The sequence below is a fragment of the Lagopus leucura genome, unplaced genomic scaffold (assembly GCF_019238085.1).
Source record: "Lagopus leucura isolate 7727_CA_CO unplaced genomic scaffold, USGS_WTPT01 Super-Scaffold_100036, whole genome shotgun sequence".
Lineage (NCBI taxonomy): Eukaryota > Metazoa > Chordata > Aves > Galliformes > Phasianidae > Lagopus > Lagopus leucura.
This window is the reverse complement of record NW_024962285.1, coordinates 3,893,366-3,905,659: the sequence shown is the minus strand read 5'-3', so window position 1 is coordinate 3,905,659 and position 12,294 is coordinate 3,893,366. Positions and strand designations below refer to the sequence as shown.

Sequence of the window (12,294 nt, the reverse complement as noted above, 5' to 3'; positions counted from 1 at the left end):
AAAGGGAAAGGGAAAGGGAAAGGGAAAGGGAAAGGGAAAGGGAAAGGAGTAAGAAAGAGTGAGAAATAAAGAAAAGAAAGAAGGAAAGAAGGAAGGAAATGAAGGAAGGAAAGAAGGAAGGAAGGAAGGAAGGAAGAGAGAGAGAAAGAAAAGGAAGCAAAAGAGGAAGAAGGAAGAAAAGAAGGAACAAAAAAAGAGAGAACAAAATGGAAAAAAGCCAGTAACACATGAAATACTTATGCAGTTCTTGTGGACACTGACTTTTTCTTTACTTTATGGATATATAACTGTCAGCAAAGCGCCATCAAGAAAAACTTTTTCTATGAGTAGTACACATCTACACTGTACAAGCGATAGTAGAAAAGGTGATACACGAGATTGGAGTCAGTGTCCTATTTCCACTGAATAAATCCAGTAATAGCACAAACGTTGTTAAAATTACTCTGTTGTCTTTTTAAGATATACCTTTGATATACCTTTTTCTACTTGAGAGCTGTCACTGTAAGTAAGGTGGCATATATGTAGTTCTTCCTTTTATTTCTTGGGGTTTTGTTGTTGTTATTGGTTGGTTGGCTTTTGTTGGTGGTGGTTTTGTTTTTACTAAAGATGTCTGAAGTATCTTTATTTTATTATTTTATGGCACTCGGCACTCAAATATCAGATTCAATATTAGGGAAAGACAGATAAAAAGAGTGTATCCAGAAAGCAGTAAATTGTGTAGAAGTGCTCAATTATTATCATTACATTTGTATCAAGAAGGTCTTTATCATGAATAGAACTTCACTCATTACTATGCATCTGAACATAGAGGCAATAATGGGACTGCAGGAGTGGAATTTTGCATTAAGCTTTCAGTTACAGAAGCTTGCTACTCACACCATAAACAAACATTACACAGACAGTTTTCGTTGCCCATTCCAGTTAGCCTTCTTCTGTTTTTCATTGGTGGAAACCAGTAATGCCATCTGGTACAGGAAATCGAGACAATTCTTGATAATGTAGCTACATCTTTTGAAGTTATTAGGGTAATAAAGTAATTTAATTGCTTTGGTGGTATGTAGTGGCAGTTTCAAGTAAAGATACAGGTAAACAAGTGGCCAGCGTGACAGCAGTAGAATTGAAAAATGCAGAATGCAGATATAGACTGCAAGTATGATTGCAAACACCCGAAGAGAATTATCTTAGAGATGTGACATGTCTGTTAAAGTCTTGCACATGCACGACAGGAAACAGGTCACTTTTCTGACCCTTCGCGGTGAGAGAAGGAAGAGCTCCTTCCTTTAGCTTTTCTTTCCTCTGAACATTTCTACACTGCAAGACCCAAGACGTCTTCAGTTCCCTTTGTAACACCAGCACACGCCTGTTCTGCACTTACAGCATCATCCGAGGAACTCCAACGGAGTCGCGGCGCTGCGCCGATCCGCGCCGCCCCGCCGGCCGCGTGTCCACCGGTCGGACCTCCGGAGCTGTCCGTGGTGCTGCCGCCCCCCCGGCTGCGGGAAGGGGACGGAGCCGAGCGCCGAAGAGAGCTGGGGTGAGCTCTGCGGGCCTCGGTTGGAAGGGGAGTCACCTGTTTCGGGGGGAGCTAGCTGTTGGTTTGCTTTTGTTTGGTATGGCTTTTGTGGGTTTGGGTTTTTTTTTGTTGTTTTTTGTTTTTTGTTTTTTGTTTTTTGTTTTCCCTGTTTAATTGATTGCTTGCTTTGTTGGTTCGGAAGGAAAATGGAGATAGGAGTCTCATCTCGCTCCTGACGGCAGCTCTGTGCCGCTGCACTGAGCAAAGCTCTGAAGACTTTCCAATTTAAGAAAAGAAGCGGGAGGGATGTGCCGAGGCTCCCGTACTGATGTGTACTCGGAGGACGTGTAGGCACTCTGGAGGTGGTAAAGCACGTGTTAAGAGGCCGCTGCCTTAAGGCAAGAAAGGAAAAAATACAGAAAAGGGAAAGAAAAAAAAAAAAAAGAAAAGAAAAAAAAAAAAAAGGAGAGAACGACGACACGGAATAATCGCCCGGCCGCCCCGGCCGCGGGGAGCAGTGGCCGCACCGCCGCGCCGCCCCATGGCCGCCTCTTTCCGTCGGGGCGGCCGCGATGACGCTGACAGCCGCCGGGTGAGGCGGAGCCGGCTGGGCCGGACCGGAGCGGGCACGGCTGGGGCGGGCCGGGGCGGAGCGGTGCCAACTGCGGGGAGAAAACAAGCGGCGGGCGACTCGGGCACAGCCGTGGCCCCGCAGGTGGAGGAGCCTCCGGCGACGGCACATCGCCTGGTGCTCCGAGGCCGGATCGCGCCGCCGAGAGCTGCCGGTGGTGCAGGCGTGGAGCGGCGGAGACGCGCGCTCCCATGGACTGGGCTCCCACCGTGGGTCGACATCGCCGCCAGCCGAGGGCAGCGAAGGACGGAAGGGCGGCGGCTGCGGCCGGCGGAAGGGCCCCGCTGCCCGCAGACACAAGGCCGGGCCTGGGCGAGCATGGCGCAGAGAGCGGCCCGCACGGCTGCGGATGAGCTAGCCAACGCCGCCGCCCGCGGTGATCTGCAACGGGTGAGGGAGCTGCTAGACGGCGAGGCCGACCCCAATGCTGTCAACTCCTTCGGCCGGACCCCCATCCAGGTAGGGAGGACGGAGAGGCCCTCCGTATCAGAGGACCGGGGCTGAGGGCCGCCTCCCGGGCAATGGCTCTTCGGCGGGCGCGGAGGCAGCCCCGGGCTGAGTGCCGGCGTCGGGCGCACCCCGACAGCTGTGCTGAAGCCAGAGCGGCACCATGGTTCCTGTCAGCCTGGTGCAAAGGGGAAAGTCTACAACGCCGCAAGAAAAGGGTTTTAGTTTCAGCAACCCTGGATCGCGTTGTTATCAACCATAGGATGATCAAAACCGAGAGCCTTAATGCTCATCTCACATTAAATGTGCAATAACAAGTAACGAGTCACCTTTTCAGAGAGATTTACCCCTCCACCAAATCGGTACCTTCTGCTTTACTGTCTGTCTGCTATACTTCACTACTACTACACTTACTATTTCTTCTATCTTTTTCCAAAATAACGATAACAACAACAACAATAATAGTACGGTGGTTCTCACATATTCAGGCTTCTCCATCAAATCGGCTTCTTCTGCTTTACTGTCTGCTATACTTTACTACTACCACACTTAATTTTTTTTTTTTTTTCTTTTTTCAAAATAATCATCCTTGTAGTACGGTGGTTCTCATGATATATTCGGGGGGGGGAAATAAATAAATCAGTGGTTTTTGTGATTTGTTCAAAAACTCCTTGAAGCAGAACCAGTCAGTGCACAGCCCTGCCTGGCAGCCCGGCAGACGTACACTCATCAGTCTTCGAGGAGCTGAATCGTACTGCTGTGAACGAAAAAAAAAAAAAAAAAAAAGCGCCCGCAGGAATATAAACTACATTTATAAAGCCGATTCAATGTCTCTGGCCGTTCTACACAGATTCCTCTTAAATTTTCAAAATAAAACGAAACTTGGGTAATTCAGAGAAGCTGTATTTAAGATACGCTGTCATTGCCGGCAAAACTCTCTCCTACAAAATGTCGGTGCTGCATTTCTCCAGAGGCGCGGATTTGGGACCGCCCTCCGACGTGGGTTTTTTTTTTTTTTTTTTTTTTTTTTTTGGCACCTTTGTGCGGCACAGATCTGCTCCGCGAGCTGAACGCACGGCGCTGGGAGAACGGCGGTTCACACCGCCCGTGTGTTCGGAGGCTCCCGGGCGCTCCTCTCTGCCCGGACTCGGGGCCGAACGCAGTGGGAGTGTCAACGGTTTACGGGCTGGTTCGGCCCGGTTCCGTGATGAGCGGGGCGGAGGGGTCTGCAGATCCGCGCTTCCAGAAAAAAAGGAAACAGGGGACCCCAAAATAATTAAAAACAGCGGCACTGATCTGAGAAGAAACAAACTAATTTACTAAGTATATTATCGGAATGCAAGAGAACACACTATAATACAATATAATCAGAATTGAAGCTAATAAATCAAATATAATGAGAGAGAGAATGTCCAAAAGGTGGATAGACCTCACCACAATGCTCTTGCCAGGAGTTAAACCTCCTCTCCCTGATCTCAAGGTCCCCTGGGGAATGTAGTTCTTCTTCTCTTCTGGGCAGGTACCCAGGACTTGAGCATTAACAGTTAAAGTCCCAGTGCCCCACATGATGTTATGATGTGGAATACCAAAAACCAAAAATCACAAAACCGTGCATTCCACCCCTTATTCTACATCACTACATCATGCTTAATATATATACAAACAAACAATAATTACCAAACATTAAACACATGCACACACAAACCTGTGTATATATGGAATTACTGGCTGCACTCCCCCAGCATCAAATTCCCTTGTGGTACACATTGAACATCCCCGTTTCTCAGCATCACCCACCAAGCGGACCCAGGTCCCTGGGCAAAAACAGTTCCATGCAGAGGTTTGCTCTTCCCAAAAGCTGGAAGGACCCAAACCACTTTTCCCAACATGTTCTTCACATGTACTACAGGGACCTTATCTCCCTTGACAGTATGTAGGGAGCTAGCAGGACCATCACGATTGATAGATCCTCTGGTATTGACTAACCAGGTGGCTTCTGCCAAATGCTTCTCCCAATGCTTAAATGTTCCACCACCCAGTGCTTTCAACATGGTTTTTAGCACCCCATTGTAGCATTCAATTTTACCAGAAGCTGGTGCATGATAGGGGATATGATAAATCCACTCGATGCCATGATCTTTGGCCCAAGTATTTACAAGAGAATTTTTGAAATGAGTCCCATTATCTGACTCAATTCTTTCCGGGGTGCCATGTCGCCACAGGACTTGTTTCTCCAGACCCAATATGGTGTTTCGGGCGGTAGCATGGGGTACTGCATATGTTTCAAGCCACCCAGTGGTTGCCTCTACCATAGCAAGCACGTAATGCTTACCATTGCGAAATCATGGCAAGGTGATATAATCAACCTGCCATGCCTCCCCATATTTGTACTTTTGCCATCGCCCTTCCTCCCAGAGAGGTTTCATCCTCTTGGCTTGTTTGATGATGGCACATGTTTCACAGTTATGAATAACCTGTGCAATGGCATCCATAGTTAAGTCCACCCCTCGGTCTCTAGCCCATTTGTATGTTGCATCTCTCCCTTGATGACCAGAGGTCTCATGAGACCACTGAGCTAGAAATAATTCACCCTTGTTCTGCCAGTCCAAGTCTATTTGAGCCACCTCAATTCTGGCAGCTCGGTCTACCTGATGGTTGTTTTGCTGTTCTTCAGTAGCCCGACTCTCGGGCACATGAGCATCTACATGGCGCACCTTTACAACCATATTCTTTGTTCGGGCAGCAATGTCTTCCCACAGCTCAGCAGCCCAAATAGGTTTACCCCTTCTTTGCCAGTTATTTTGCTCCCACTGCTGTAACCACCCCCATAAGGCATTTGCTACCATCCACGAGTCAGTGTAAAGATAGAGCATTGGCCACCTCTCCCGTTCAGCAACATCTAAGGCCAGTTGGACAGCCTTTACCTCTGCAAATTGGCTCGATTCTCCTTTCCCTTCAGTGGCCTCTGCAACTTGTCGTGTGGGGCTCCACACAGCAGATTTCCATCTGCGATGCTTTCCCACAATACGACACGATCCATCTGTGAACAGGGCATATTTCTTTTCATTCTCTGGTAGTTCATTGTATGGTGGGGCCTCTTTAGCATGAGATACCTCTTCTGCTGGTGATGTTCCAAACTTTTTACCTTCAGGCCAGTCCATGATGACCTCTAGGATTCCTGGGCGGCTGAGGTTCCCCATCCGCGCTCGCTGCGTAATCAACGCAATCCACTTACTCCAAGTGGCATCAGTTGCATGATGGGTAGAAGGAACCTTTCCCTTGAACATGCAGTTCAACACTGGCAGTTGAATTGCCAGAAGGAGCTGTGTTTCAGTACCGACTACTTTGGAAGCAGCCCGAACCCCCTCACATGCAGCTAAGATCTCCTTTTCAGTTGGAGTGTAGCCCTCCTCCGACCCCCTGTAGGCTCGACTCCAGAATCCCAGGGGTCGGCCTCGGGTCTCTCCTGAGGCTCTTTGCCACAAACTCCAAGTGGGACCGTTCTCTCCAGCAGCAGTGTAGAGGATGTTCTTCACATCCTGTCCCATCAGTACTGGTCCTAGAGCCACGAGAGCCAGAGCTATCTCCTGTTTAATGTACTCAAAAGCCTGCTGCTGCTTGGGGCCCCATGTAAACTCATTTCTCATTCGCGTCACATAATAAAGGGGGCTTACAATGAGGCTGTAGTTTGGAACATGGATTCTCCAAAAACCCACTACGCCCAGAAACGATTGTGTCTCTTTCTTTTTCTCAGGCATCAGATCATCTTTGAAGGGGTATCTTTCTTTTACAGCTAACAGCATCTGCTTCCGGAGGGTGAAGGCCTGGTTCTGGCATGTACCAATGCCTCTGTCAATGGCTGAGTCCCTAGCAATGCCACCCAGTTGGCGAGCTTCTCTACTATCTAAGCCACACACTGTTGGCCCCATTGTCCCAGCATCAAAGTAACCAAGTGGCAATAGGCTCATTTGAGAAGTCTTTTCTCAGACTTTGAATTCCATTCATTTTCAGAGATCAGTCAACAAGGGTAACAATATCTTGCTCACGTCTTCCTCTGTCAGGACTTCTTGTTGCCCTCGTAGGCGTTGGTGACCGTGGTCTTACTGAGGGCCCCTCCCCTGGACTCAGGGGTACTTCTCCTAGACCTTGGAGCCACTCCTCTGGACCTCTTTCCTCCTCTTTCTTCTGTTCTGAGTCGAGATTCGTTTCGTTTTCCGTCCTCTTACAGGGGCAACTGACGTCAATTGTGGTGCCTCCTGTGCTTGATCAGGCTGGTCAGTTCAGGGAGCGAGGCTATAGGCAGCAACGCTTCCCTGCTCTCCCGAGCCCTATGCTAAAAGTTTCCAGGAAGAAGCCGATGACCAGCCTCGCTCTGCAGGCGCGGTTTCGCGGTGGCCATCGCGACTCGGAGCCGCGCGAGTTTGTGTGGAGGTGCGCGATGGAAAACGAGAGATTCCCTTCTGTCCTCAGCTGCGCTGCCGCCTGGATCTCCGCGGCCGCCCCGCGTTACCGCCGGGCCCCGTTCCCCCAGGAGCCCCTGGAGCTCCTCGGCGGCTTCTCCGCCTCCTCTGATATGCTGCGAGGCCGGAGCGGAGAGCCCGCCGCTGAAGAACGCTGTGTCCGTCCTTCCCCCCGCAGGTGATGATGCTGGGCAGCCCGCGGGTGGCCGAGCTGCTGCTGCAGCGCGGCGCCGACCCCAACCGGCCCGACCCGCGCACCGGCTGCCGCCCCGCACACGACGCGGCCCGCGCCGGCTTCCTGGACACGCTGGCGGTTCTGCACCGCGCCGGGGCGCGCCTCGACCTGCCCGACGGCCGCGGCCGCCTCCCCCTCGACGTGGCGGCCGGGGGCCCGCACGGCCCGGTCGCCTGCTACCTGCGGCGGCCGCCGGCGCTGCCGCGAGCCCCCCTCCCCTGATTCATTGACCGGCGTCCGGACCGTGCTCCCACGAGTCTGTGTGCTGCCCTGCTCTTGAACTCGGACTTTCATGTGTCTCTGATTTCTCCAGGCTGCCCGAAACCGGCGAGTATGGCAACAAAAGAACCACGCCGATAAGTTCGGGTTTTGCAGTGGGTCCGCTCTCGGAGGAGCAATGCGCCGCAGCGGGGAGAGCCGAGCGGTTGCGTGAGTCCGCATCCTTTGTGTGTCAGCGGGACGGCGAGCAAAGCCGGAGCGGCAGATCGGGCAGCAGCGGCCCCGTGCCGCAGCTCTGTGCGCTCCGCAAAGCGTCCGGAGAGAGTTCGAAGGAAAAAGATTTCGATTTGCGTTCATAGCCTCCGCCTCGTTCACATAAAAGTCGTAAAGATAATAAATATACTAGTAAGTGTAACTTATTGGAATATATAATCATCACAACGTGATCTCGTGCAATTTGCTCTTCATAATTAGCGTGTGTAAACGGACAGTCCGTAGATATGAAGTTTTGCCGTTTATGAATTTAATTCATATATGTAATGAAGATACAAAAACGTTCAGGGCATGTGTATGAAAGCATCGCGATGGTACATCAAGCCTATACGTGTGCTTATCGGTTATTTATATATGTAATATGTTTGTGCTTTTCTGTGTTCACTATTTATGCTCGCAAGGATGTACAGAAGCTCACATTAAATTTAAAACAAATGCGAAACACTTGCTTTGCATGAGAATGCCTAAGGTGTTTATTATGCACATGTGTTTATGTAGCAAGCACTTGATAAGAAAACACAACGTAAGGTGATACTTCTTCGGGCTGTACGCTGCTGTGTATCGGTGCCGTGAGCCAACGGGGACAGCGCCGGGCGCGGCTGCGGGGCGATCGGCGGGATAAAACGGGGCTGGGGACGGAGCTCAGCCCGATGGCCGCTCTTCATGTAATAGTGAGGATCTGATGGGTCGCTCTCCTGACCTCCGTCAGGCCAGGATTCCTATTAAAAGATCCTTTTCGCCGATCACCAGAATTCGATTTAAAATATTCTCGTTGTGAGAATATTCGCGTTAAGGAAAGAACAGCGAGAGCAGCAACGCATAAAGCCGGTAGTAATACCCGGCGCCCCAAGGCCGCCCTCGCAGAATATCAGAAGCCAACAGCGCGAATAACCGGAGCTGTGCCCCGCGACACGGCAGGGGAGCATCACCCGCGTCCGGTCCACGGCACGGGAACTCACCGGGCGGATGGTCCTCGTGCTGGAAGCTGGAAGCCCTCCCTGGAAATAACAGCAGTTGTCAGCAGCGAGCGGCAGAGGCAAGGAACATTTCCAGCGCGCCCCGACAGCGCTGAGTTAAGCGCGGCTCACAGCCCGCACTTCTGACGCGAGGCAGCAGCAGGAGCCGGGGCTCAGCGCCCGGGTGCTGGGATCTTTTGGCCGCACACGCGTCCCGCGGAGGCTTTCGGGGCTGAGGTGCGCGTCGCCAGAGGGGAAGTGAGGAGAAAAAAAAAAAGAAAAAAAAAAGAGGAAAAAAAAAAAAACAAACAAACAACCAAAACAGCCTCTATCGAAAAGCCGCTTTCGTTTCGAAATGGCCGTTCTCAGTCACTCGTTTCCCAGGCTCGAAATAGGACTCTGTCCAAGGGAAAGCATCACGGGATGCCCTTTCCGCAGCTCTGCCGTTAGGCTGCTCCGTGTCCAGGCACGAGCAGGCTCCCATCCGTATCGCTGTCATTTCTGTTTGTCCAGCCCGGTGCAGGAGGCGTGCGCTAGAGGCGGAGAGACTGCACACGCACACATACACAGCTGCATTTCTCCCCGCTCATCCCACCCCGCTGGCTCCCTGCAGTCCTTGCGCACCCCCACCTCTTCGACCCGACCCGACCCGACCCGACACGACTCGAAGTGGCGGAGACGCACCCGCAGCAGCGGCCCCGCAGCCGCACGGAGGTACCGCACCCCCCGGGCGCAGCCACCGCCGCTTTGCGAGCTGCTTGCGGCCCCTTCAGAAATAGCATCGGGGCACGGAGAGACGCGACCGCGACCGGGAGCGAGGCGAGGGTAGGGACAGCCGATTACCCGTTTCTGCTACTTGGCGCGGAGGGATGAGATCCGCTTTTTATGTCTTTAATTATCATCTCTCATTCCGCTACGCAACGGCCCCGCGCCGCGTTCAAATGGCCATGTGACGAGGAAATAGCTGCTCGTCGGGCCGGGGTTTGACCCGGGGCTGTTAAAGCGGCAGCGATCCGCTATAGCAGCCACGGTGCTGCTCGCGGGGACGCGCGAATGTTTGCAACCTGCATCCTTTCCAGCGGCACCGCGGGGAGCTAGAGCCCGCAGAATAAAATAATAATAATAATAATAAAGAGCGAGATGGTGGTTCTGCGAGGAAAGCCTGCGAAGTGGGGAGGGGGGGGGGGGCGGGGGGGGAAAGGGAGGAGGGGAGGTAAAGGAGAGGGCAAGGACGTGTCGTCAGGGCTTTATTTGAAAGCCCGGAGGCGCCCTGCGATTGGCCGCCCTCCGCGCCCGTTCAGCGGCGGAGCTCCGCGAGCAGAAGGCCGACGGCCGCCCCCGCCCCATCCTCCGCCGCCCGCCCGCTTCGAGGCGGGAGCTCCGGCAGTGGGAGGTGCTCCGACACAAAGGGGCGGGGAAGAGAGGCGGAATGAGACGGAGTTAGCCACGCGGAAAGGGAAAAAAAAAAAAAAAAAAAAAAAAAAAGAGAGAGAAGAAGAAAAAAAAAAAAGAAAAAAAAAGAGGAAAAAGAAATCCTCTCCAATGAATGGCGAGTGAGAGGGCCGACTTAAGACCGGGGCCCTGCGGGGGGAACGCATTTCCATCGCGGCTCTCCGGGGGCTCTCCCGCTCCCATGTCCCCTCGGATAAGGTGCACCGTCCGCTTTCGGCGCGCTCGCCGCCGGCCTCTGTCCCTCTCGCTGCTTCGGCGCATCTTGCGCGGGGTTACCGCTGTCCTGCGGCGCTCCGGGCCGCTTCGCCGCGTTCTGCGCCGGGTCCTGAGGAGGAGGAACCGGGGCAGCTCCCGGCCCAGGTACGGCGGGGGGCGGCGGGGCCGGGAGGGCCGAGCGGCGGCGGCACAGGGCCCTCGTGCGTCCTTCTCTCCCCCCTCTTCCATTCTTTTTTTTTCTTTTTCTTTTTTTTTTTTTTAAAGCTTTTTCTTTTTCTCTCTCTTTCTCTCTCTTTCTCTCTCTTTCTCTCTTTTTCTCTCTCTTTCTCTCTCTTTCTCTCTCTTTCTCTCTCTTTCTCTCTCTTTCTCTCTTCCTTTTTTTTTTTTCTTTTCTAAATACAAATGCAATTTGGCCAAGCAGCAGGTGGTCGGCAGGTTATATCTGTCTTTTCTCCCTCTTTGAGAAGTAATTTCTCTTCCCCTATGCATAACTCAAAGCAGAACAGTGCAGCTCTGATCACGCCATCTGTGATCTCTCCCCTCCGAGGGCACAGAACAACCGTGGCCGTCCCAGAGAGCGTCTCTTTTCCTGTCCGTAAGCAGGCAGAAATGCAAACCCGGAGGATTTAGAGACATTTCCCCGATTTCAGGTGGCAAAAGTGGGTCGCTGTGACTCTGCACAGCGCAGCTTAGGCCTCGGCCATTACACACAATTGAGTGTGTAAGGAAAAACTAAAAAAGCTTCTGGTTCTGATGAGAAGATGGGGAGCGCTTTGCAAAATGCTCTCAGAGAACTGTGTGAGTTCACAGCCGTCTCCATTAGGGAGCACGGAGTGGAGCTGTGTAGGCAAAGTTAGAAGAGAAGGACTGCATAAATAATTGCGTGGAAATATTTTCAAAAAGAAAACTAAATGCAGATCTTAAAAAAAGAAAAAGAAAAAAAAAACATAAAGAAAACAAAACAAACAAACAAACAAAAAAAAAAAACCAGCAGATGAAAAACTCCACAAGCATAAATCTGCTAAACTGTGAGGCTTGAGGAGTGGCTGCAAAGCAGCTCTGCCTGCCCACTCCCAGCTGCATCACCAGCAGTGCTTTCTGGCTCACAAACCTTGGAATATTACACATGAAATGAATCTCAGTAACAAAACCCGGTTTTGCTCATTATCTCCAAGCACTTAGTTTGTTGTATTTTTAGTAGGCCTAGTTCCCTCATTTTGCAGTAAGTACACGAAAAAGAAACCACGAGCTCTGACCCCTAAAAGCATGGATCTCAAATATAAAACTGTTGATCCAGAAGTAAATGCAGTGTAGTAAGGAAGAAAGAAAGATACAAATAAAAGCAAACGACAAAACAGAAAAGCCTTCACGGCTCGGGCACTGTGGCACTTCGTTTTGTTTGTCTTTCTCCTTGTTTTCACACTAGCTTTAAATACGGCTTTTTCTTTCTTTCTCCTTTTACTTTCTTACTGAGGAGATGGAGGTCTAACACACCACTCTGGTCTCAGATAGCCCGAATTTCAGTCTGATCGCACTGAAAATCAGGTTCTAAAAGAAGGGAGTATTTCTAAGGCAAGTGTATGTATCTGAAAAGGTGAAAAATTTGTTTTGCTTAATTTTACTGCTCTCAAAACGAAATGTAATGGCGTTAGAGACCCATAGGTAGCATGCGAGAATTCTGGCAGCTTGAACTCCTAAATGCAGCATTTCCAGGCATAGCTTGCAGGAAGATGGTAGCTTTGCAATCTATTTCAGAGAGGGGGGAGGGGGAATAAAAAGCAAATTTGGACTTATAAAGGCTCTCATTTCGTAAATAATGAACTTAGAAATAAGCCCCTTTAGCCTTTATTTGGAACCGTTCTCGAGGAGATGACTCCATAAATAGGAAATAA

General features: G+C 51.1%; 2 protein-coding genes across 2 annotated transcripts in view; both read left to right on the top strand.

Annotated features, from left to right (window-relative positions):
* The first annotated feature begins 2,252 nt into the window (after nt 1-2,252).
* CDKN2B (cyclin dependent kinase inhibitor 2B) lies at nt 2,253-7,686 on the top strand. The gene is made up of 2 exons (XM_042882874.1): nt 2,253-2,603; nt 7,230-7,686. Exons 1-2 carry the CDS (start codon nt 2,463-2,465, stop codon nt 7,506-7,508), a joined length of 420 nt encoding a protein of 139 aa, XP_042738808.1. The 5' UTR covers nt 2,253-2,462; the 3' UTR covers nt 7,509-7,686.
* A 2,477-nt stretch (nt 7,687-10,163) lies between these two features.
* LOC122186289 (cyclin-dependent kinase inhibitor 2A-like) overlaps nt 10,164-12,294 on the top strand; it is a 9,233-nt gene continuing 7,102 nt past the window's right edge. The window contains exons 1-2 of the mRNA XM_042882809.1: nt 10,164-10,173; nt 10,293-10,546. Of these exons, the coding sequence (XP_042738743.1) occupies nt 10,164-10,173; nt 10,293-10,546 (264 nt within the window). The remainder of the gene's footprint in view (nt 10,174-10,292; nt 10,547-12,294) is intronic.